The 24388-nt window shown below is 41.6% G+C and overlaps 1 protein-coding gene across 1 annotated transcript; it reads left to right on the top strand.

The window, feature by feature from the left end:
• Positions 1-1974: 1974 nt before the first annotated feature.
• Positions 1975-5034, top strand: ctsl.1 (cathepsin L.1). The gene is made up of 9 exons (XM_076107797.1): positions 1975-2026; positions 2320-2420; positions 2722-2864; positions 3019-3216; positions 3322-3513; positions 3889-4054; positions 4192-4297; positions 4617-4720; positions 4848-5034. The coding sequence occupies exons 2-8, from the start codon at positions 2321-2323 to the stop codon at positions 4714-4716; spliced, it is 1005 nt and encodes a 334-aa protein (XP_075963912.1). The 5' UTR covers positions 1975-2026; position 2320; the 3' UTR covers positions 4717-4720; positions 4848-5034.
• Positions 5035-24388: the final 19354 nt, after the last annotated feature.

Raw genomic sequence — 24388 nt, 5'->3', positions numbered from 1 at the left:
TTTTAGCTTAGCTCTGAGTTTTACCCTCACTTAACAGCGTCTTTATGGCCTTAAGTATTGTCATGACCTGAAAGCCTTGTGACAGACAGGCAGATAAGCAAAGAGACAACAGGATAGCAGGAGGGCGGGGCAAAGACAGTCTGACAGAAGTAACTGCAGTGAACTATGAAAAAAATGAATATGAATGCATTGCTTATACAATATATATAAAGAGTTTATCAGACCTAGAATTCACTCTTTGGTTGCCATCATGTGATGGTTAAGTGAAACAAATTAATAAAGTAAATTCCCAGCTCTGGTTTCAGTGTTTTTCTTCATCATCTGGTCTCCTTTTGTGTGTTTGACTGGAAAAATAATACGTCTGCTCATGTTACTGACAATGACGAAAAGGGAATGTGGAGAGTTTCAGTATTAAACGCATTATTAGTAGGATTTAATAACACCCCTAGTGGTGAGTAGAAGTGTCACAATAATAAATATGTTAGTCACAATATGTTTCCATATGGAATGTATTATAGGTTTACAATATTCTTACTTATAGAGGATATTATATTAACTCATTGAATGTATTAAATCATAGAAGTATAGTCACTGTAGGTATTAAAACACTAAGAATAGTCTTGAGGGTCAGATAGGGATTCTGAGTGAGGTGTCAGACATGCAGCAGCAAATGGAGGCGACCTCATCGATGGAGGATGGGGCCAGTGGGACGGTCAAATGCCAAGCTGACCAGCAGGACAGAGAGGAGGAGTTCAAGATGTTTTGCGAGGAGCCAAGATGTTTTGCTCAGGGATCGATAATGGGAGGGGACAGAATTCAAATGAAGCCAATCACTAATCGCCACGGAGGGTCATTCACACGTTTTATATCGGACACTTTCCGACTCTCAGGGGATACAAAAGACAATGTTTTAGGGAGTTTACCTCAGATCACTGCAGCTCTCATTTTCAGCTAACTGGCCTCGCCGGACTGTGAGGAGATGCGTGTATGCGGTCTCTGCTCTCGAGAACATTACTATTGATAGTTAATTCAGTTTGTAAGTGAACTTTGTGTAGTACATTAAATATTGTTTTAATTTTGGACCGGGTCCAGCTCATTCTTCTGATGCGCAGTAAGAAGCTCGCAGCAGAAGAGTACCTGCGGCCTGCAGGCTCCTTCATCCTTTGTTCTTAAAAAACCTAACAGGAACATTTGCAGAGCAAATCTAATATTAAGATGAAACCAGGATGTGAAGACAGAAAGGAAATCTTCAACAACTGGATTTAATTTATACATTTGTCTGCGTTGACAATATTTAAAGATCTCCAAAACCTCTGAAAACATTTCAGTTTAAAGCAAAAAGTTGGAAACGCTCAGTATATTTCTGGAAATGTGTATACTTTGGCAAGGTTTGTTTAATTAATTTGAGTCTCTAATTAAATGGAGGGGGAAAATGTATGTAAATCATTCAAACAAACATAGTGGGTGTTATAGCTAAAGTACCACCTACATATCCAGGAAATAAGAACACCTCCTTTAGCTACTAACATACTTTCCAGCGTGCCATATGAGTGAGCTTTCCAGTAAAATCGGCACACGTTAGCACATGCAGAATGTTATTGTATCTATGTCTATTTTCTGTTTTTTATTTCCCATCCCTATGTGACTGGAATCAGAAAGCAGTGGTGAAAGAAAAAAATCCCAACAGTGTCTTTTTACATGAAGGCGTCACGCGAATTGTCAAACAACAACCTGCTGAGTAACTGATCATGTCCTCACAGACAATTCTGAGTATTTCATGACCTTCATGTGTGTTTCTTAAAAGAATGGCATCATGAGAACTTCTTAATGCATAACGCACCCATTCCGTATTTCAATGATTGACTTTCTCTTCCTTTTTTCTTTACGAGCGGCTGACAGCCACCTGACAGGACGTACTGCTTGTCATAACATGAAGTCAGCTATAAAAGAATGTCTCTCTAACACAGCCCTGCATCAACCACAGGTGGACATACTTCAAACCCTTATCATACCAACATAGGAGCAGGTAAGCAGCAACAGCAGAGACGAAAAGATACAGACAAACAGACAGACAATCAGGCACTTCCTGTAATGCAAAGAAAGAAACCGAGAGAGTTTGAGGGAGGGATGAAACAAGAGATTCACAGACACTGGGAAATAGATCTGATACAGTGGTAGCGTGCATGTGACGTCCAACGTCACGGCAGATCATATTTGTCAAGCAAACCTGAAGTGAAAGAGTTCAGCCTCAACCTGTGTGGTTTCCTGCCAGTCACAAGGGATCTGTTTTAAACCTTTTTCTGCTTTTGTCTCGGTCAGAATGAAGCTGTTGCTGGTTGTTGCTGCTGCTCTGGCTGTGGCCAGCTGCGCCAGCATTTCTCTGGAAGACCTGGAGTTCCACGCCTGGAAACTCAATTTTGGTAAGACAGTCTTGGTAAGACAGACCGTTTTCTTTCATTGTAGTCTGCTAACATATAGCAGATCTTGTTCAGGTTTCTGTGACAGTACTGCCTACGAGGCTTCAATTTGGAGTGTGTGCTCATTTACACATAACACACAAGGCCACATGGTCTAAAGAAAAGGGAATTGTAATCTGTTTACATGTTTAAAACTGTACAACCTACATTTAGTTTGTCAGCTAATAAAGGGAGATCTCCAAATTGGAAAAGGATTTAACGGATTAGTAATTTATCACAGATTATTTCCTTCTCTGATTGGCAGGAAGGTCCTACAACTCTCCGGCAGAAGAGGCTCAACGCAAGGAAACCTGGCTCATCAACCGCAAACTGGTGCTGGTGCACAACATCATGGCAGATCAGGGCATCAAGTCCTATCGCCTCGGCATGACCTACTTTGCTGACATGGTATGCACAGAAATACTAAAATGTGGTTTCTGCCATCATTTAGCTTTTAAACTTTCTCCCTTTGTGACTATAACCGCTTGTGAGGATGCAGCGAATGACATTTTGGATGAAGACTTAATTAAGTGACATACTGATTTTTTACCCTCTTCTCCAGGAAAATGAAGAGTACAAACGCCTGATTTCCCAGGGCTGCCTGGGCTTCTTCAATGTGTCTCTGCCTCGCCAGGGCTCTGCTTACTTCCGGCTGCCTGAAGGAGCTGATCTGCCCAACTCTGTTGACTGGAGGGACAAGGGATATGTCACTGATGTCAAGGATCAGAAACAGTGTGGCTCCTGCTGGGCCTTCAGTGCCGTATGTACTACATCAAGTTGGTGTCCTCTCTTTTGGTAATGCGGGAAACTTTACACAAACTTTACACAACTGTCTTTTGGTTTCAATCACACTTATTTCTTTCAGACTGGCTCGCTGGAGGGTCAGACCTTCAGGAAGACAGAGAAGCTGGTGTCTCTGAGCGAGCAGCAGCTGGTTGACTGCTCCGGCGACTATGGCAACGAGGGTTGCAATGGAGGCCTGATGGACAACGCCTTCAAGTACATCAAAGCCAACGGAGGGATAGACACAGAGGACTCGTACCCTTATGAGGCTGAGGTAAACAGAAAGCAGTTTGGTTGAAAAATGTTGTGTAGTGTCGTAATGTAGTGTCAGACAGCTGTTTGTCATTATCATGCTAAAATGCAGAGCTGGAGATGGAAATCAACCCATTCAGGCAGATAAAAATGACAGTCCTCCATATAAGAGATGTATAATAGTGCCATCTTGTGGACAAAATGAATAGTGGCCCACAACAAACTTTCAATGCAAGGCCGTTTCATTGACAAGGTCATCTCTCAAAACCTTAAAAGTGACGCAGCATGAAAACTCTTGAAAACCTTTTTCATTGCTTGTGCGCCAGTTTTTTGTGGGCTGCCTAGATCAGAAAAAAACGAGTGTCTAATTTGTTGATAACATTTTTCTCTCAATTAGGATGGCCAGTGCCGTTACACTCCTGCCAACGTTGGTGCCACATGCACAGGCTACGTTGATGTGACACAAGGCGACGAAGATGCACTGAAGGAGGCTGTGGCCACCATCGGACCAATCTCCGTGGCCATTGATGCTTCTCATGGGTCCTTCCAGCTGTACGAATCAGGTGAACAGTTTTAAACACTACGTTGCTTCTGCCAGAAAATATTCTCATCAAATCCAAAAAGGAATAGGATATAATATATATATATTTGTTTTTTACCTATCCATATGCCTGTATAATCGGTGGTTTTGTGTTTCTAGGAGTGTATGATGAGCCAGATTGCAGCAGCTCAGAGTTGGACCATGGTGTTCTGGCTGTGGGTTACGGGACTGACAACGGACAAGACTACTGGCTGGTCAAGAACAGGTAAACAACCAAATCTGCTGCTCTTTTAAAAACACGGACTGCAGTCCTGTTAAAACTCAGTCATATTACAGTGGAGACGGAAAGCTGCCTGTTGTCACAGACAGCAGCAGTAAGACGTCTTATTTATAGCTGCCAAAATAAATTGAAACTCACTGAGGATGTTGTAAACCTCTTTAACGACCCCATTACTATGAATTGCTACCATTATTCCACCTCTATTTGAATACAGATCATTTTGTCTCTGCATGTTGCTAATATTTGCGCTTATGATTGTCGACATGGAGCAACTGAATATTGGGTCATTTGTGTGTTTCTGTAGCTGGGGTCTTGGATGGGGAACCAAGGGATACATCATGATGACCAGGAACAAACACAACCAGTGTGGCATTGCTACTGCATCCAGCTACCCCCTGGTCTGAGCAGGTGAGAGGAAACTTCCTTCCCTTATGACCAAATACTATTAAAACAAGTTAAACTTCTGGGTGTCTGCACAGATACCTCAGTACCTGAAATAATGTGTGTGCACTAACTGGTTGTTGTTCATGTTTAGTGGATTTTCAGGTCCAGGACTTTCCTCAGCGAGGAGGAGAAAAGTGACACATAATTTACTTTAATTTCATAAAGAAACTGAGTTTTGCCGTTCAATGGATGTTAGTAGGATCTTTCTGCACTTTTAAAATGATTTACGTTTTATTAAGATTGTAAATAAATGTAAAGACATTGTGTCGTTTTACAACGAAAAATGAGTTTATGATTTTGTTGCTTTTCATTGTCCACCGTTATATTAGAAGGACTGATGTGTATTTTGTGGCTCTAGAGAAGTTAGTCCATCTAAAGTTTGGTGCACCACTTTGGTGCAGATTGAAAAATCTACGCAACTATTGGATGGATTGTCATGAAATTTGATATTCCCCAGCCTGTTTTGCCACTATTTTAGTTTTTCCGTGAAATGTCTCAACATCCTTGAAACGGTACAGTTTGCATGTGCATTTGCAGAATTAAACTAAGTCAAAGTCAAAGGACAACTTAAACTGCTGTGACAGGTTTAGCATATATTTGATGGATTGCCACACATTTTGTGCAGACAATCATGTCCCCCTTAAAATGACTTTTTGGTAGTGGCCTTAAAATCTAGAGTCACCGTCCGGGCGATATTTAATTTGTCCAATACTTTGGCTTATGACCAAAACGCCTGCAAAACTAATGACACTTCCATCAGCCTCAGCTTTACTTTGTGTTTAGGGCTAATTAGAAAATGTTAGCAAGCAAATACGCTACACTAAGATGGTGATCCTGGTAAACATTACCCGCTAAACATCAGTGTTAACATTTATGAACAGGTTAACATGCAGATTAGCGTTTAGCTCAAAGCACCACTGTGCCAAAGTGCAGCCTCAAGGAGCCGACCAGCTGTAGCAAGACGTCCCTCTTTAATCTATTAGCTCAGGTTTTAACAACTAGTTGCTCATTTGTCACGTGACATTATTCTATTTTCAAGGGCATGTAGGGATCTATGAATGAATGATTATATGTAACTTTAGGCAAATATAAAATCTAGATGTGTTAACATTTTTTATTTATTTGTAAGATTTTGCTATAAACATATTGAGCAAAACCAGTGAAAAAAAAAAACCTCATGCAACTCCATCTGCATATCAAGCAATTCACAGCGGGTCCTGATGCCAATATGAGAAACTCTGCAGTAGCTGTGGCTTGCTGCTACAGCAGCATGCCAATGCAAAGGGTGAGTCTTGCACATGATGCAAGTAACTCATTGCTTTTCACAAAAGACAACGTAGGCTTTTACAGGAAATTATTGTTTACCTCTTGACGTAATCCCTTTCCAAACTATGCATCCGAACGATTTCTACAAATGACAATGACTGATATGTGTGCAAATCTAACTGTAAATGTATGAATTACAAATGCCTCAAGCTTCCCAGTATACATGACGTAGCTTCAGCTCCTCCTCCATCAGTTTGCCCTCAGTCAAGGCTGATGTGTTTAACAATTCATGTTACGCGGTGCAAGAGACATAAAAAGGGGGCTTTTAACATTTTAAATACACTTGCTTTAGTCATAGATTTTCAGATGTGCGCAGTGCATATCCAGTTTGCTTAGAACTTTGCTTGCAGACAAGTTGAACGTCGATAGAAAACATGTCTCGGAAAACAGATTTGATTTTCATATCGTTGGGCTTTACGGCATATCTATAATATTTATGGTTTACACCCGCTTTGACTGAACTAAATTATTCACTAAAAAGAACTGTGCCTGTTGTTTAAAAAGCCTGATGTTTTGACTGCTGCTGTTGCCCTTGGCTTGCAAACCTCAGGCCAAAGATGAAAGCTGTGGGCTGTGGGGAATTTCAGACGTGGAAAATTCATTTTGGTAAAGGAACATCTCCTCTTTGGTCTCTCGTCTTTGTACTTTTTGTTCGATTGGATAGCGTTTCCTTGCATTATCTTTCCGGATACAGTTTTACTTTCTTTAGCATTCTGCGGTTTGTAAAAGGATATCTCAGATTTATATGCAGGTGGGGACGCAGCCACAGAAAAGGAAGAGGTAAAAGTGAAAGGAGATTGTGAACATATAGTGAAACAAAATGACGGAGCCGAAGCGAGCGAGAAACTATAAACTTTTGTGGTTGAATCTCTTGTCTGTTGCGGCAAAAAAAAAAAGTAATTTTAGAGAATTATCTCAGCTGTATGTTTTTTGGCCTCTATTACCTTCAATATATTTTACAGACATCCTTTTGCTTTCTAGATCATGCCTCTCCTCCTGTCACATATTCCCACTGTGACACTTAATCCGCCCAATCCTTGATAATCGGTTTCCATATAAACTGCGATTATGAGAAATGAAAAGAAATAAAATGAAAGAAATATAGTTTTCATCCTCATCTTTCGCAACCACTGATGGAATACTAAAATAATTTACCATTTATCGTGTGAGTCTGGAGTGTGGGAATAAGTCATAAGCAATGACCCCAGCACAAAATGCCCATCACACTGAATCAGATAACTGAATACAACCACATTCTCTTGGCCTGGACAGTGTTGGGACGGCATGGTCACACCGCCAGACTGTTAGTTGGATTAGTTTAGAGTTCATTCATAGTTTTGCGTTTTGGACAACCAATAGATTTTGTTTTTTTATGTTATGTTGACGTCAAACCGGGCCCGTTTTAGCTTATATTCAATTCATTCTTTGTCTTTTCCTCATCTTTCAGGTAAATATCTTATTTGAAATCTAAAACTTGCATTCTCACCTCCCTGTCCTTAATTTGTTTATTCAATTAAAGGTTTTGTTAAAACTGTTTGATATTGTTCAGCTAAAATATTATATGCCAATATAATTTTGTTTTGCAGAAACTGCTTTCTGTTTCCCCCCCCCCACTGCTCTGCCCACAGTCACATTCAGCTACAGCATATCTGTTCAGGTGCAAAACATCCTTCTGTCCTTTTTCATGACACCAATTAACTTCACCCATCAAGGTCAAGATGGTGCCCTAACATTGCTTCCAGAGTAACATATATCAACTCTGGTTAGTACAAATCTGTAATAACCACATCATATGTAAAGTAATACCATAATGAAATCCTTCTTTCAGCAGTATTTGTAATGCTTAAGGGTTTTGAATGTAATCCAACTAAACAGCAGTACTTAAGTCATTATTCTTACATCTCTATTGAACACCAATCTGACTTTGCTTAGTCGCAAAACACAGTAACAGATGAGGCCGACTTCTCGATCTGGCTTTCAATATTTTATAATTTGATGAAAAAAAAATAAATAAATCCTTGACTTTGCTTATAAAAGTCATCTGTGAGAAAATGATGTTCTCCTTTTCCCAGATGACATCTGTTTAAATCATTCACAATAGTCCCAATGTAATTAATGAAATCACATTAAGTGATTGTAATTTCCCCCATTCTAAATGTCACATTAGGTCTGGTTGTGATAATATTTGATGGGAGGGGGAGAAACACATAGGCAGGGATACAGAGAGGGGAGAACATATTAGGGGATTTAATCAGCTTGTGTGACAAAATGTGACCTTGACGTCTTACTTTTTCCTCCCTGGGCTGAGGCAAGCGGCAGCAGCGAGAGCTGCCGTGTGGAAGCAAACACGCACAGCCAACGTAATTGAAAGAGAGATTTAAATTATCTCTTGTCAGGCCAGTCTCGTAACAGTAGACCTGGGGAGAAAAAAAAAAACATTTTATCAGCACCGGAATGTGACAGTATTCAGCCAATTAGGCCTGAATGATTGTTATCCAGCGACGTTATCATCATCATCCCTTTTATTTTGGAGAGTATGAAGGACGGCATTCGAAAGTGGAAAGAGCTAAAATGGAAAAGCTCCCAGACAGAGACAAAGGGAAACCGAAGGAGGGCGCGTATGAGGTGAGGCAAATTAATTAGTTTTGCTAAATCCTCCTCAAACAGCAGAAGCCAATGTGGCTCTACAAAAGGCCATTACTGGTAATCAATTTAAATCAGTTTTACCCATCCCAAGGAAACCAATTAGGCAATTTAATTTGGCTTTTTTGATTCACAGCATATCCACTGCACAGGACGTCCAATTCGCATCCTGCGGGGAGGGACAAGTGAAAACACTGGGAGGTGTTGTTGGAACAAACAAAGCTATTGATCTGAGGGAGGCTGAGAGATCCAGGGAAGAGGGAGAAAGATACAGGAAGCATGGCAGGATGATAAATAATTAAATATGTTTTTTGTTAAGGAAACAGTGATCCTGCTGTGTTAATTTAAAACAGCCTTAGTAATTAAAGTTTATTGCGAGTTCAGCTTTTAGCTGAAACTACACCAGAATTGTGAGTGCGTATTTAAAGTATCTTTTCTTTTTTTCGTCAGAAGAAGCTCTTTTTAATCACTAGATGGCAGTACTTGACTGCTGATGATTATCTCAGCAGTTTGGGGTTCTGTGGCCTCGCTTAACTCCTGCAAAGCCCTGGTTCAAAGTCAAATGTACTACTTTGATTCTTACAGTCACACGTCCTTGAAATGGACAGCACACATACAGTACATCATCCATTTATGCACACATACACACAGACTGCATTTCCCTGCACCACTGAAACCATTACCCTCCTACGACGCACACACCGTGCGCTGAACGTCTGCTTAATCAACAATGTCACCACACAATTTCAGTAGATTGGCTGTTGGGTTGGTATGCAGGAAAGTGTCAGTCAGCCGTGTCACCCATCATAGCGAACAAACTCTCCTATGGGGATACAGACGGGGCCACGTTTCTGTGCTCATGTGTTATCCGTCTCCCATTATGCCTTCCTCTGTGTGTGTGTGTGCAGCTCCTTGCTCATGTGTGGTCTGTTTGTGTGTGTGTGTGTGTGTGTGTGGGGAAATGGGATGTCAACTGGTTTGTCAAGGTAATGGGGAACATGTGTGGTTGTGACAGACAGGAGTTCTGAATGACCGCACACAGGACTGATGCATGTGCTTACACACGCCTGCACGCACGCTCACGCGCAGACTGCACATGTAAACAAGAACAGGAAAAACGGCATAAATTACTTTTAAATGATCCCAAGAGCAAGACAATAATTCATACTCGCACATCCTTCTTGCCCTTTTAAATCTTACCTTTCTCATCTTTAAGCCTTTTTTATTTTCCATCACTCCATCCTCTTCTAACCAGCTGCATTTCTTGGACAGGGCTCCTGGCTGCGGTCTGAGAGAGGCGAGTGAAGCTAACCGTTTGAGAAAAACAGCTCTGGCAAGGCCAATTACACCCAGACAAAGCACTTTGCATGTTATTGTGTTAGGGATTCATGCTTGATTGACTGAATGGGTTCTAATGAGGCTGGGGAACGACGTGCAAGAAAGGAAGAAACACTCCTCAGCTTCCCTGATGGATTGAATCACCCATGCACTCACGTAGACAGATACACGCAGGTACAAACACGCTTGCTGGTGCACGGTTACAGTGCAAAGGTGAGCAATCACACTGTGCACGTGGGAGCGCGCTTACAGTGAAGATGCACGCAGATCAACACTAACACAAAAAACAGTTCTCAGGTAACAGCTATAAAGTCGGTACTGTGTGCGTCTGTGAGTGTGTGCAGTGGGTGGCAGATGAAGAGGAAATAGTGGAAAGGTAGCTGTATTGCCTCTGCAGATGCTCCTATGTGAAAGCCTCACTCCCACTGGCACCCTTTTATAGTATCACTTCACTAGAGTTGGATATAGCAACAGATGGATTGGTAAAGCCTACAGCAGTGATAAAACATGTCAGCCGTTATTCTTGTTGGGCCTGTATAACAGATGTTGGTTTTATTTCTGTGTTGTGTTGTGTGCCAGGCTTCGACTCCACTAAGCTTCACATCTTTGAAGTTATTTTGTTCTTCGTCTCAGAGGAATGAAGGTTGAAACAGATATTACTAGCCACAGGCTAATGAAAATAACAAATGCCAGCTATGATGTTCGCAAGATCACCGTCAACAAAATGCAAATTGAAAATGAAATTAGCAGCAACCCAGGTCCAGTCTATGCATTTTAAAAGGCAGGTATTAGCTGCATGTATGTACACAAGCACTTAATCTAAAACCTGTAGAATAAGTTTCCAAAATATATAGTTTTTAAATGTTTACATCATGAATCATTATCGAACAAGCCAGACATGTATCTAGTATTAATCATATGATGTCATTTGATTTCCATTGTTTGCCAGCATTGAAGGGTACTTGAGAGACCCAGAGTGTGTGCTGAGAGTCCTCTAAGGAATATTTACAGTGGCCTTCTCCTTCTTTACCCTTTTCCTTTTTGTCCTGCTTTAGCCACTCCCCCTCCACCTGCTCATCCCCTTCTCTTCAACAACCCTCTCATTCATCATTTCTTGTCGCCCCCTACTCTCCTCCCTCTCAGCTCTCTTCTCTACCTCGTCCATCTCCCTCTGCCGTACTGAGGTCAGGGTGAGGGGTCAATTGCCTGGGCGCACCACAGAGCCTGTTCTTGAAGGAGTAGTCATGCATCTGCGCTTCGTCTTATCTTTTTGTTTTATATCGCCTGACAACTCTTTCCCACAGGAGTCAGCCTCACTCTCACCTGCAGCGACCCCATATACCCGCGTGTACGAGTTTTCTGCATGCATGTTTGTGTGTTGTGCATGTGTGGGTGGATGCTTCTCCGTGTCCTCCAGTTCTTTGCAGCCCCTCTTTTTGCCGCACCCTTGTTTATTTGCCCTGTTATCTTCCCTCTTCTCCAGCTCTCTTCCTGACCTTTTTCTCCCTCTGCCTCTTCTCCTCTTTCGATAGCCAGAGCTAATAAGGCAATTAAAGCCTAATTAAAGGAGTCTTCAGAGAAAGGGAAGGTCTCGGGCAACTTCATGAGGGTAAGGGAGCAGTGTGTTTACTCAAACACACTGCTCTGGCGAGCTCTCCCTCACTCTCTCCCGACCAACAAAAACAAAACAAACAAACAAAAAAGTACAGAAATAATAAAATAACACAATCCCATCACATTTTTATAAAGTCTTCAGATTTATCTCTGTATTTTTAGTCAATCGAGAAGCAGGTAACGCGAGATAACTATCTAATTTATTCAGCTTCAAGTGTATTTATCTAACCAGTGTCAGCCCCCTCATTGTTGTCAAATTTGCCAGCGCAGATCAAAGAGCGCTGTGCAGCGTGGCAGCCAGGTTACCTCTGCTTGGCACTCAGAATCAAAGTCACGGATTAAGGGGAAGTGGGGGAGGGGGTTCAAGGCCATGTGACAGACGATCATCCTCTCTTTGGGATGTGAGCTGCTCGTCACAAAGGTCTGCGATAGATCCGTGTTGTTTTTCCACAAACATGCCAAAGCTTCTCTTGCATCCCGTTGCGTACGATCACTGTTTGCACTTGTAGTCTGAAACAAAATCTTTACCCCTGATTTAGAAGGCACTTACAATGCATTAGCCTTGTGGTAATTACTGGAAACTCAATTAGAAGAAACCGCTGAAGACCAAGACCAAACTGGAGGGCTTAAGGTGCAACGCTGGTAAATGGATTTGGAGTTAATTTAGTGAGTCAGAGGGTGAAACAGCCATCAGTGATGTTTTAAGCTGCAGCAAGCAACCTGAGCGCTCAGAGTTCCGTACTGTAGGCTGATCTCCTCTGTAGTCTGCTCTCAACTGGCATTCAGCTTCACTTTTGGTTTGAGTTTTAGAATTAAATTGCTCGGGGAATTTCTTTTTGCGCATCTATGTGCTGCCTGCATGTTTGTGCATGCGACAATCCTTCATTCAACAATTCGTTGTATATTTTCCCAGCGATGTTTACACATGTGTGCTGTAGATGTTACCGTCTACGCCTCAGGTCTTGTTCAGAAAGGAAGTGGTATATTTTATTCATGGCTCTTTCTATGTTCTCCAACATGCCTCGGGACATTTTTATGACCTCAAGCATTGCCTGTCTGTTTCTGGTGAATATCTATATTCCAGTCTACTTGATGTTTTTCTTTCAGTTTCTGGTGATTTGTAGAGCACAGTTGATGGTATTCATTTGTGATCGATACTCATATTGATATTTGATAGTAATCGTTTTTAATTTAAGGATCCTTTACATTTTTATGTCAAAGTATTGTGACCAAAATACTATACTATATGTACTGAGTGGGACATTTTCCACAAGAAGACTAAACCTGTCAACGTTCTGTTGTGAATAATCAAAGACAATGGTGAGGTAGTAGTGCTGCAACTAACTTTCATTATCGATTGACGACTATTCTTGTGAATATTCAAATTTATACTTCGGTTAATAAAATCGTAAAATTGTGAAAAATGTCCAATTCACTAAAACTCAAGCTGATGTCCTCAAATTTCTTGTTTTGTCCCATCAACAGTCTGAAACCCAAAGATATTAAGTTCAATATCACACAAGAAGAAAGAAAAGCAGCAAATCCTCACAATTTTGTGCATTCTTAAATGTAAATTATTGGCCCTTATATGGTCACATTGGGTTTTTTATGTTTGTAATTCTGCTCCTGTTAAGCACTTTGTGACTAATGTCTGTGAAAAACGCTTTATAAATAACTCTTACTTACTTACAATTAAGAATCTGGAACCAATTTTGAAATAAAAATCTAAATAGTTGCAGATGAATTTCAATAGTACGGTGGATTTCTGTGACTTAATTTCTCGTAAATTATTGGCTGACATATTTACAGATATCCTGATATATGAGAGAAACTAAAATCAGCCAATAGTTTTAGCCTTACTGGTGTATCGGTCAGGCTTTAGTAGTGTGTACCTCAGACACCTGTGTACATATTGGGACTGCAATGTACAGCAAGCTGCTAAGTCGTACCACATATCTAAATCCATGAAGAGAGAGGTACAGTGAACAGATGGACTGCACCTTGTAGAAAGTGTGGGTGGTAGAGCCTGCATGTTGCTCCTATTGGTGCCAGCATGTGTGCTGGCATGTGTGTGTGTGTGTGTGTGTGTGTGTGTGTGTGTGTGTTCACGCATGTGCTAGTGCTCTTGGCTTTTGCCTTGAAGTTGTGTGTGTCCTGTGGGCTGGTGAGTGGGTGTGCATCGTGAGAGCACTGCTGTGCCTCCCTCTTCTGGGGACCAGATGGTGATGGAGCCGGTTGCTCCACCCAAATGTTTCTGACATCATCACTCACAGACAAAAGTAGTCAGAGGGAGACAGAAAGAGTATTTCTGATACATAAACTTATGTTGTCAGAATATCCCAGTGTTGTGATTTCATACAATGATTTGAATCCCCTCTGAACAACCGGCACATTCTTCAAGGTGTTTGTGGATCGTCTACCCACAGACACCATTGAAGCTCTGAGACCTTAAAGCTACTACAAGGAACTGTCATTTGTGTTGATTCTGGCGGTCCCTGTGGACTAAAGTGGTAGTGTTTTACAGCGGTCCCTTTATGAGACCAAAACCAAAACTTTGTTACACTGCATCATGTCATTTTCAGTAGTCGAGGAATTGTTCAAATCAGAAATTGAACTTAACAATGCCACAATGTAAACATTCCTCATTGCAGGTAAGAAATTGTGTATTCAAATTTGAATTCCCTAAACTATGTAAGTATTATCTGCAAAATGGGCCGTATCAAAAGTAAAAAAAGTAACAAGTTCATAATGTGTTATGAGTTGCCTGTGTATAAGATACACCTTGCTAAAAGCAGTGGTGGAAGAAGTATTCAGATCCTTTACTTAAGTACCGCACTGTGAAAATACTCAATTAAAAGTCCTGCCTTCAAAAACCACACTGAAGTATAAGTACGTACGAGTCAGCAAAGTTTACATAACGTATAAAAATACTCATTCAGCAGAAAAATGTTTCCCGTCAATGTTTTACAAATATGTGATGTTTTTGTTTGTTTATTGGATTTAATTCAAAGTGGCATAAACAAACAAAAAAGGAAATTCCGTTTTGTCCCTACCGCCACCAGGAGACTACTTAACAGGGAGAAGGGTGGGTGGTTAAGGGTTAGAGGTCAACTGTAGCAGCTACGTAGCATTCAGACACAGCGTGCTGGGTCTAACCTCTACAGAAAGTTTGCTGATCTTGTGGGGAGTCGGGGCAGTCCCCCAGGATTAGTCCCCCAGGATTAGTCCCCCAGGATTAGTCCCCCGTTGCAGGGGTTTGCGCTGGCTGAATTTTTGCTACTTCAGCTCATCTAGCAGAATGTCTGTCCCCTGGGCGAGGGGGGCTCTTATCATGGCGAATGAAGATTATACATGAAGATTATAAGATGTCAGTGTTAGCTCAGAAAAACAGCTCTGTTTTCAGCCATGTGATGATGCATTTTTTCAGGCTTTTTGAATTTTATTTTATTTTTTATCTTAAGAAGAAGGAAATAGAAGTAAATGTATATCTGATAATTCTGTTGGACCCGATCCATCCCATAATGCAGCAGGAACAGGTTTTGGCCAATTATCTGAAATTCAGGATTACAACTTTGTGCTTTTTGTGCTTGTGTTCCCTGCGTTAGTGATAAATTATAGATAAAAACAAACGCTTTTTTGTATTCTAAATGCAATTCTAGCCGTTTGATTTTTACAAAATGTCTACTAAAAAAATAAAACAGCTATTACATCTGAGACCGGGGAGACGCGGAACACATTTTGGAAGAGATTCATGGCCACAGTATGTGCTAGAATAAAGAACTGTGTTAGCCAGGGCTGTTTGCTCAGCATTAGTGATGGCAACTCACTTTCCCCATCATTTCATTGTTCAAGTGCATGCTGTGCAGTATGATAGGGACAGGTGCGCAAATTACACAAGGGGAGCTAATCACCAGCCACACTCAGCTGACAGGCTGACACTACCTTGTGATGCTTTGCCTTCACTTCTCTCCAAAGAGTGTCTAATTGTATGTGCAGGCAATATGCTGAACGACAACAGGTCTCAGCAACATTATGGGCCATGAATCAGAGAGCCCATTGGAATATGACAGCAGTAAAGGAAGCAGTAATTATTTATAGGGATTATTGCTTTAACAGGCAACAACCATGTCATGTTTAATTTGCCCTGCATATGGACATAGAAATACCTACTAATTGACTCGATCCAATTGTAAATGTATCTGTAAAGCTCAACATATTATACATCTCTTGGTTCAGTCTTCCCAAAACTAACTGCAGTGAAAATGATACAGGAGCTTCATTTTCCTCTCATGCAGCCTGAACTCGTCCAATATTACCACAATCCCTCAGGTCCAAAATTACAACCACACTTCGGCGGATTGAGGCTCAGCTCGCATATAAAGGTCATACGTGACTATTAATGAGTACCTTTGTACCGGTCTCAATCTCTGGAGCTTGCTAATTGAGCTAGCATCTCTTTCCCTACATCCCTTGGATGTACACGCCGACACACGGACAAGTGTGTCTTTTTTCCTTTCCGATGCTGCTAACTGTGATGGCGTAGCTAAATAAGGCCTGCGATGGACGCCGTGCCAGGCAGAGGAGTCCAAGCCCACCAATTCCCCTTCCCTCAGCGCCTAGTGCGCAGTGCAATGGCCAATCAACTGCTCACACAAAGCAGGAATTAGCATATTCCCTGGCACAAAATCACTCCCTTAATTGCAGCTGCATTGAGCCCCTGTTCTCCACATCCCCTCTCCATTCCACTATTTCTCCATCTCCGCTTTTTTTTTTTTTTTGCACTCTCCCCATCACCAGCCTCTCCGAGGGTGTGTTTTTCTGTTATTTTTTCACGTTTCACTTCGTCCCCCCCCCTCCAATCATTCAGTCTTCATCAGACGGCCATTGTGTGAGCTCAGAGGGAGAACACAGAGAGAGGAAGATCGGGGCTGGGAATGTGTTTTGCATGCTGTACTATAGGAACAAGGTTGTCAGTCTCAAATGATGCTCTCATAATCAGCACATTGGAGCTGGGTTGCTGCACAGAATGACAATATCAGCGGTATGTACATTTCTGTGGTCTCCCTTTTTGGCCTGTCAATCTTTCTTTATCTCTCTCGGTTTGTGCTGACTCTCGCTGCTTCCCTTTCTATTCAAACGCTTTTGTTTGTGTCCTTTGGTCCTTCTATCCTTGCTGCGTTTTTGGCATGCTTTACTGTTCTTGTGCAAATCTCCTTCTGCTTGTGCCTCGCTTTGGCTCCAGTGTTTCATCTCCATCTTTCGCTCCCGGATCGCGCCACGCCTCTGTGTCTCGGTTTACCCATTTCCTGCTTTACCTTTCTGTCTTGAACTCTCTTTCTTGTGTTAATTACAGGCAGCAAAGAGCAAGGTGGGACTTGAATGGTTTCTTTAATGCTAGTTTTGTTTTCCTGAGAGGCTGGGTGTGCTATCAGCATACCGTGCTCTCAAATTCTCTTTCACTATCCCATCTTCCCCGACTAATAATATGCTCAGAACAGCATAACACAAGCCCTAGATTATTCTCCAAGTCAAGCCTTCAGTCCCTCTGTCCCATTGTTCAAAGTATCCCCACCCAGAGCTCCTCCGTACTGTCATATTCATGTGAATCTTCTTTTCATACAATCATGCTTTTGTGTAAGCCTGCTAACTCTGTTCTCATTGCTGGGCTCAAAAACCCATCTCTGCTAACACCGTCACTGCTTTATCTCTCATGCCGTGTACTGTCACAGTTGTGGTGTGTCTGTCTACCTCTGTTGTTGCTTGTAGTTTGTCTCCCAGCATTCCTGTTATGGTGGTAGTGTTTATTCTGCCAGTTAAAGACAGAGGCAGAGACTCAGGCATCACTCATCCCTGTGTTGTGAAAAGCAGCTGTGGGGAGAGGGAGGGAGGGAGAGAGGGTGAGAGAGGGAGAGAGGGGGAGAGAGAGAGAGAGAGAGAGAGAGAGAGAGAGAGAGAATGAGAGGCAGCAGTCACATTTCAGACTGTAAAGAGTCCCAGGTGGTCTGAGATAGATGAGGTCTTGACTGCTGTTATGCAGAATTTCCATACATTTGGAAGACTCATGCTGGGATGCAGGCACCACTTCAGTGGTCTCACATCCAATAGGACGGATGTATAAGGTTCGCCTATACTGAAAGCTCTGCATCCGACCAGTTCACTCTGGCAGCTTCACTTCCAATGGAATATTTAAAACTGAACAATAAAGCAAATAAAGAAAAAACATTTAAAACAGGCGGAAGGTTGAGTGATATGAATAAACTCCTCCATGAAGGTAAATGTTGTATCTCAACATCAGTAGCCCTGTATGTCATGACATACAGTCGTACATTTTTGGGAAAATCTTTTAAGAAACTGTGGATAAAATAACCAGACAGGCATATCTGATTTGGGCAAATTAAATAAATGAAAACTCAAGGTATTTTATCGCATTGATCAAAAACTCATAAAAATCTTATACTACCATAAAGCAGTCCTGCTCATTGATTTGCAACATTGCCCACAAAGGCCTAACAGAAGCAGAGCTATTTAACATATACAGGAGCAACCACAATATAAACGGTATAACAAAATCTCTGAACTATCCATCATCTCACGGTATATATCGTCATATCATCCATCCCTCCGTAGAATTTGAGCATGTCAGACTTTGATACCTCTTAGTATAAAAAGACTGAGATTTGGTGAAAGCGCATAATCTATAATATATATATATATAGAGAGAGAGATATCACGAAGATATACTGCAAACACTTGAGCCACTTTCTTTTAATTAGTTAGGATACATTATTACTGTCATTGTATTAGGAATGCTGAATTATTCTCTTTAGACTGGTGTGTTTATAATCACTTGGGTGAACTCCCGAGTATGTGATACGTAGGATGTGTGTATGATATTCAGGTATGCGGACATTAGCCGTCTTACTGACACACGTAAACATCCAATCCTTTGCAGTTTGTGGTGGTGGTTGGTATTTGTGTTTTAAATACTTTTCAAAGTTCCCCTTCAAGCGTGGTGACGGCAGTTTCTATGTCTTCATTCATCCACTGTCTCTTTGATCAATTCAAAGCTCAGAGAAAGCCTACACCAATTACTCTAAAACTAACCTGTCACAAATTGCTTTTGTTATTAGCATATCAAGTCTGTTATGATTACAGTGCAATACTCCAGCACGAAGAATTGAATCCTAAATATATCCTCCTCTTTTCCACATAAATAATAAGTAGTTCCACATGTCGATGCTCTTCCTTGTTCGCACTGACAGTTTAATCGTGTAATACAAAGGCCTGAGAAAATGTGGGTATATATGAAAATAATTGTAAAACAGCCTGAGGACATTTATAGTAGATGTTGCATAAAACATATCTCCGCTCATAACATTTTGGATATAGTTACTGGAAATCACAGTCATGGACATAACAACAAAAGTTGAATTTTGAATAATAAAAACCATAATGATGTAACTCAATGCTAGAATGAGTTTCTTTTTCACCTTTTTGATCTGGTTTTACGGTGCCATCTTGTTCATGAATCTTGCAGATAAATCTCAATAAGCCTGGCTCTCTGGTATTAACACTGTTTAAACTGGAAGGCCTGAACAAATAGCCTCTTTATTAATAATGCTTGACAGGGCTTCTGGTTGGAAGCTAAAGGCTCATTAGAACACACTAACTAGTCCCTGGTAGCGGAGACGCATGGCTGCTGCTGGTCTCTAATAAAGAACGGCCTAATTGGCTAATTACATTCACAGACAAAGCTCATGAGTGCTTTGCTTATGGACCTCATTTCAAAAGGCCAGTATTTAAAATGCGCAGCGTAAAACTAGGGTGGCTCTTAAGGAAGCTTGCTGAATAATGAACACACAATCGCACATTGGCAAATGCAAGTGCACTCACGCCACCACACACACACACACACACACACACACACACACACACACTTTCACACACTAACATGCACAAGTTATTGGAAGAAAAAGGAGCAGTGACTTTACATCATGCAGCCTATTAAGGAAAATGCATTCATTAACATGCTTTGTGTCTAAACTCTTAGTAGACTCGACCAATCCAACTGATTGAAAGGGAATTATTTCTGAATGATGTGACAGAGCGTTTGCGTATCTCTTCAATCAGTCTCTTTGTTCTGGGGCTCTTCAAAAGTTAGCAGGTTGACAACCCATTTCTGGGAAATTTTACACTCTGCTCCAACTTTTGAAATAGGTCCCACTAGTGAGCTAAATAAAGCAGAGATGGGAGAGCTGGAAGATAAAGAGCTGGATAAAAAGAGGGGATGGGGGTAGGGGAGGAGGAGACAAGAGTATAGCTGACCTGACAGGAAGTCTTTGACAGGGACCCACACGGCAGGTAGCAGAGGTGCAGGACTCTGACACTGAAACTGAGCGCACAGTCATCCATCACTGTGGAAACCCCGCCTGTCAGTATGGCAGGCCGGGGGACAAAAAAGGCGGTGCCGGGGCAGATGGGAAGGGAGAATGCTCGACCAGAGGAACCATGGTCAGAGAAAGAGACAGGACAGCAGCCACACACACGCACACACACACACACACATTAAAAGAAGGGCTAAAGTGTGTGTTGACCGATGGCCTTCCCTGTCCCTCTGTCCACACTGCATACCGGCTGTCTGGAGGAAGATACAACTCATCCATCATTACACTCCCCCCGTCTTTGAGACCTCTACCCAGGCTGTGGTAGAAGTGCAAGTGTGTGTGTTTCAGCATGTGTGTGTGTGTGTGTGTGTGTGCATTTGGCATGGGGTAGTCTTTTTCTGCCTCTGTCCTCTGCATGTTTTCCATGACTGGCTACCATTATGTGAAGACAAAAGGAGGACCAAGAGCATTCATTTAATTGGGCTGATCTTCTTGTTGTCTTATTTACAAGTGCAAACAAGTGTTGGAGTGTATGAGAACATTTATATAAGCATTGTTTACTTTTCAAGTCCCCGCGGGAAAGGGAATGATTAACATTTCATCTGACAACATTGTCTCTGGTGTGTGTCGCTGCGTTACAGAATCTCACAACACAATCACACAACGCTTCAAGCCAATCAATAACAATCAGACTTATTCGGATCTGGCCCGAGCTGTGAGCTCTTCTGAGCTTACTCTCGGTCTTAATTTTAAAATTACATCAAATTCACAATTAAGGCTGATTACAATCATCACCGCCTTGTTGTCAAAGGATTACGGGAACACAAACAAACTATTAACGGTCAGATAAACAAGTATGAACAAACAACCAGCCTGCCATTATGGCCTTTTAGTCAATTTAATAATTGTTTGGCAGTGATAAAAAAAGCTACTGTGGTTGAGTTCAGGCCAAGTCTCTCAGGAGCAGCTATGGCGGAATTGCTGGTTTGACTGTTGTGCGACCAAACTGTTGTGGCCCTACAGGCCACAGTCGGCCCGACTACACCGTTTGTACGGTACATTGTGAGTAATTACATTTATTTTACACACACTGAACAACTCGGTACACAGAGCACAAGTTTAATTTCCCACAATTACTCCTCTGCCAGATCCGTCTCACTGTGTCAATTTTGAGGGAGCAGACCGCTTCATTTAATTTAGACACTGTAAATCATAGTGCTTAGATTCAACAGAAGATTAAAAAGTAACTCAGTTTACAGTCTCTGAGGGAATAAAAAGGCAATCATCAGAGTTTCTTGTATCTAGTTCAATTCCATGCGCGGCAGATGTAGCGCAAACTGTGATATTGATATTGCAGACCAACAGTCACGTAATCCTCTGTGATGATGACTGATGCTCGAGGTGCTGCAGTCAAGGATCACCTCTGTGGCGAAATCTCTAGGGGCCACAAGTTGAGATTAAACCCCAATTTACAAAAGTAGAGGCGTGACACATGAATTACGTCAGTGGCTACAATATATAAAAGGAACATAACACAGTGTCAGAAGAGTCAAAACAAAGGAAATTAGAATTAGAATATACCTCACCCACATATATAATAATCTTCTTCTTTATTGCATTGTCTTTTACACTGTCAGTGTCTGAACTTGGGGTGTTATAAATTAAAGGTCAGACCATGACTGCCTTATCTGATTAATCTCTGTAGGAATATATATATATATATATATATATATATATCATGATACGAATTGGCCTAAAGAATGGCTTCTATTGGTGAATACTTGTCTGCACCTGTAAGTCAGTTGTTGCTATTTCTAATCAGTTTGATCTAATGTAACAACTGCATGTCCCAGGATGTAAGTTAATAGAAGCACAAGCACTATATGACATCTCCACAGTCAGAATTCTTTGCTCAGGAGATTGTGATCTGAAAGTATAGGAATCTTTAACTTCAGCCGTTTATTGCTTGTATCAGAATATCGGAGGAGGGATAGATTATTCAAGACCTACAGTAACAGCAAGGGGAGGGTGGCGCTCTTCTGATCGATCCACTTCATCAATATTGAATCTGCTACACGAGGCTGGGGCACAGAGGGGAATGGGGAAGTAGGAGGGAAGCAAGACATGAGCGGAAAAGGAGAAGACCAGACTTTTAGAAGTCAAATGCACGAAGGAGGTGGATTGTGAAGTTAAAGGAGATACAAAGGAATCTGAGCTACTAATGCAGCCCTTGGGAGAGCTACGCAGCATTATCTATAATAGAGACGGAGGAAAGATAGACTAAATCACCAGTCGTGGCTCTTTTAGGACATTGCTTGTACCGCACACTTAAACTGTCTCTAACTCCAGCAATAATGTGATTGTAGGCTTCAGACAACATAATAATTGTGCCTTTAAAACACTCTCAAATGCAATGTTTGTGTGTAACTAAAGCAGTAATCAACACTTAAGACTTCATAGCAGTCCTTAGAGGCAGAGCTGCTCCTTACACATCTGTGAGTACTTCGAACTGACCAACATTGCTGTCCATAGAGTATCTGCACTCTCATTTGCATGGCTAAAAATGAAAACCCTTCCATGTCTTTAGGCTACTACACTTAAGATATTTATCTAATTGGCCCACGTCATATCACAGAGTATATTTATACGAGTACATCATCAAAATGGAGCAGCAGACACCCGGCTCTTATCTGTGGCTCGGCAGTCCATTAAAGCTCTTAAAGCATCAACTCAACAGGCATCACCCTGGTCAGCTCCATTACTGGAGTACAAGGAGAGTCTGGCGAGATCACAGTAATCCCCTCCCGTTGCTCTTCAGTAGTTTGAGTGATGTTCCCCTGAGGCTACTGTACATGAAGCAAGTGTGTGCAGGTACTTTTTGTCTTTTTGCCGTCCAAGCGTGTCTGGAAATGGAAGCAGGCACAGTTCTACAGGGGTGCTTGAGGATGCTCAGCACCCTCAGACGAATATAGAGGCCCCCCTGAGATGACTTTGCAGTAAAACTTTTCACCACATCTCTGCTAACTGGCACACAGTGCTACTCTAACTCTGTAACTGTAATTGGAAGTGTGATGCATAGACTGAATAGAAGAAGTGGACGTAGTCACATCAAACATTGGATTTTGGACTGCCGTTTTAGAGCCTCGAGTCGGCCTTTTTGGACGTTGCCTTCTAGGCTTTTTGCAACCAGAAAGGACAGAATAGGGTAAAGCTAACCGACCACGGAACAAGACATTTCAGGCGACCAAAACACCGACAACTCTCAGACTGAACACCGTGGTAGCGACATGCCAACCACAGGCTAGCCACGCCCTAAAGCATACCCTGCTTTATCGTCTATTTAACTCTAAATGGGGTATTGATTTACTAAATGATCATTATGCTGTATTGAAGAAGACTTGAAACTTGCGATTGAGACCATAAACTCTTGTTGACAATGTTTACTGAGGTAATAAATCCAGTGAGAATTAGGCTAATCTTCTCATAGACTTCTATAAAATCTGATTTATTTTTACAACCAGAAGAGTCGCCCCCTGCTGGCCATCAGAAAGAATGCCTGGTATACAGTATGCTCCCACTCTCAATGTGCTCTCAATTCAAAACAACTTTATTAATATCAGCAAGGGGCAATTAGTTACGAGCAGCTTGCACAAAGAGAAAAGGAAGGAGCTAAAATGTGAGATACGATCTATAAATAAATAATGGTTTTGATTGTCGGTTAGTTTTACAACCAGTTAAAACATAATCTGAACAAAATTTAGCAGATTCCCAAATGTAAGTTCAGCGGTGGCTAATGTTTGGAAGCCAGCTGAGATGACACAACATGCAAATACAAAAAAACGTAGTTGCCGGATGTCACATTTGTCCTCTTTTGGTAACCGACTTGCCCTGCGCCAAGCTACAACGAACATGAAATGAAAAATGTAATTTTTTAAGCTAATTGTTATTACTGAAAAAATAAATTCCCCTTTATAGTAACTGCCATAAACCAGCCATATCATTAATTAAAGAAAAAGCTAATTTTGTATTATGTTTTGCTGGATTGGCACCACATGTCAATGCATCACATGTCATTCAGCATACATACATACATACGGGGGCGACCGTGGCTCAATGGCTTAAGAGGGTTGTCTGGTAACCGCAGGGTCAATGGTTCGATCCTCGACTGGGATGTGCCATGTGTCGAAGTGTCCCTGAGCAAGACACTGAACCCCCGGCTCCCCGGGCCGCCTGTCATTGGCAGCCCACTGCTCCCTATATACAGGGATGGGTCAAATGCAGAGGTCAAATTTCGTGTATATGTATATGACAATAAAAAGGGTTTCTT

This window comes from Anarhichas minor, unplaced genomic scaffold (genome assembly GCF_050575085.1).
Source record: "Anarhichas minor isolate MPS153535 unplaced genomic scaffold, ASM5057508v1 ptg000040l, whole genome shotgun sequence".
NCBI lineage: Eukaryota > Metazoa > Chordata > Actinopteri > Perciformes > Anarhichadidae > Anarhichas > Anarhichas minor.
The sequence above is the reverse complement of the archived record's forward strand: the minus strand, read 5'-3'. Positions and strand labels throughout refer to the sequence as shown.

Coding starts and splice junctions, on each gene's coding strand:
- ctsl.1 (XM_076107797.1), top strand. CDS start 2,321: ATGAAGCTGTTGCTGGTTGTTGCTGCTGCTCTGGCTGTGGCCAGCTGC. Junction 2,421..2,721: donor CGCCTGGAAACTCAATTTTG/GTAAGACAGTCT, acceptor TCTGATTGGCAG/GAAGGTCCTACAACTCTCCG. Junction 3,217..3,321: donor CCTGCTGGGCCTTCAGTGCC/GTATGTACTACA, acceptor TATTTCTTTCAG/ACTGGCTCGCTGGAGGGTCA.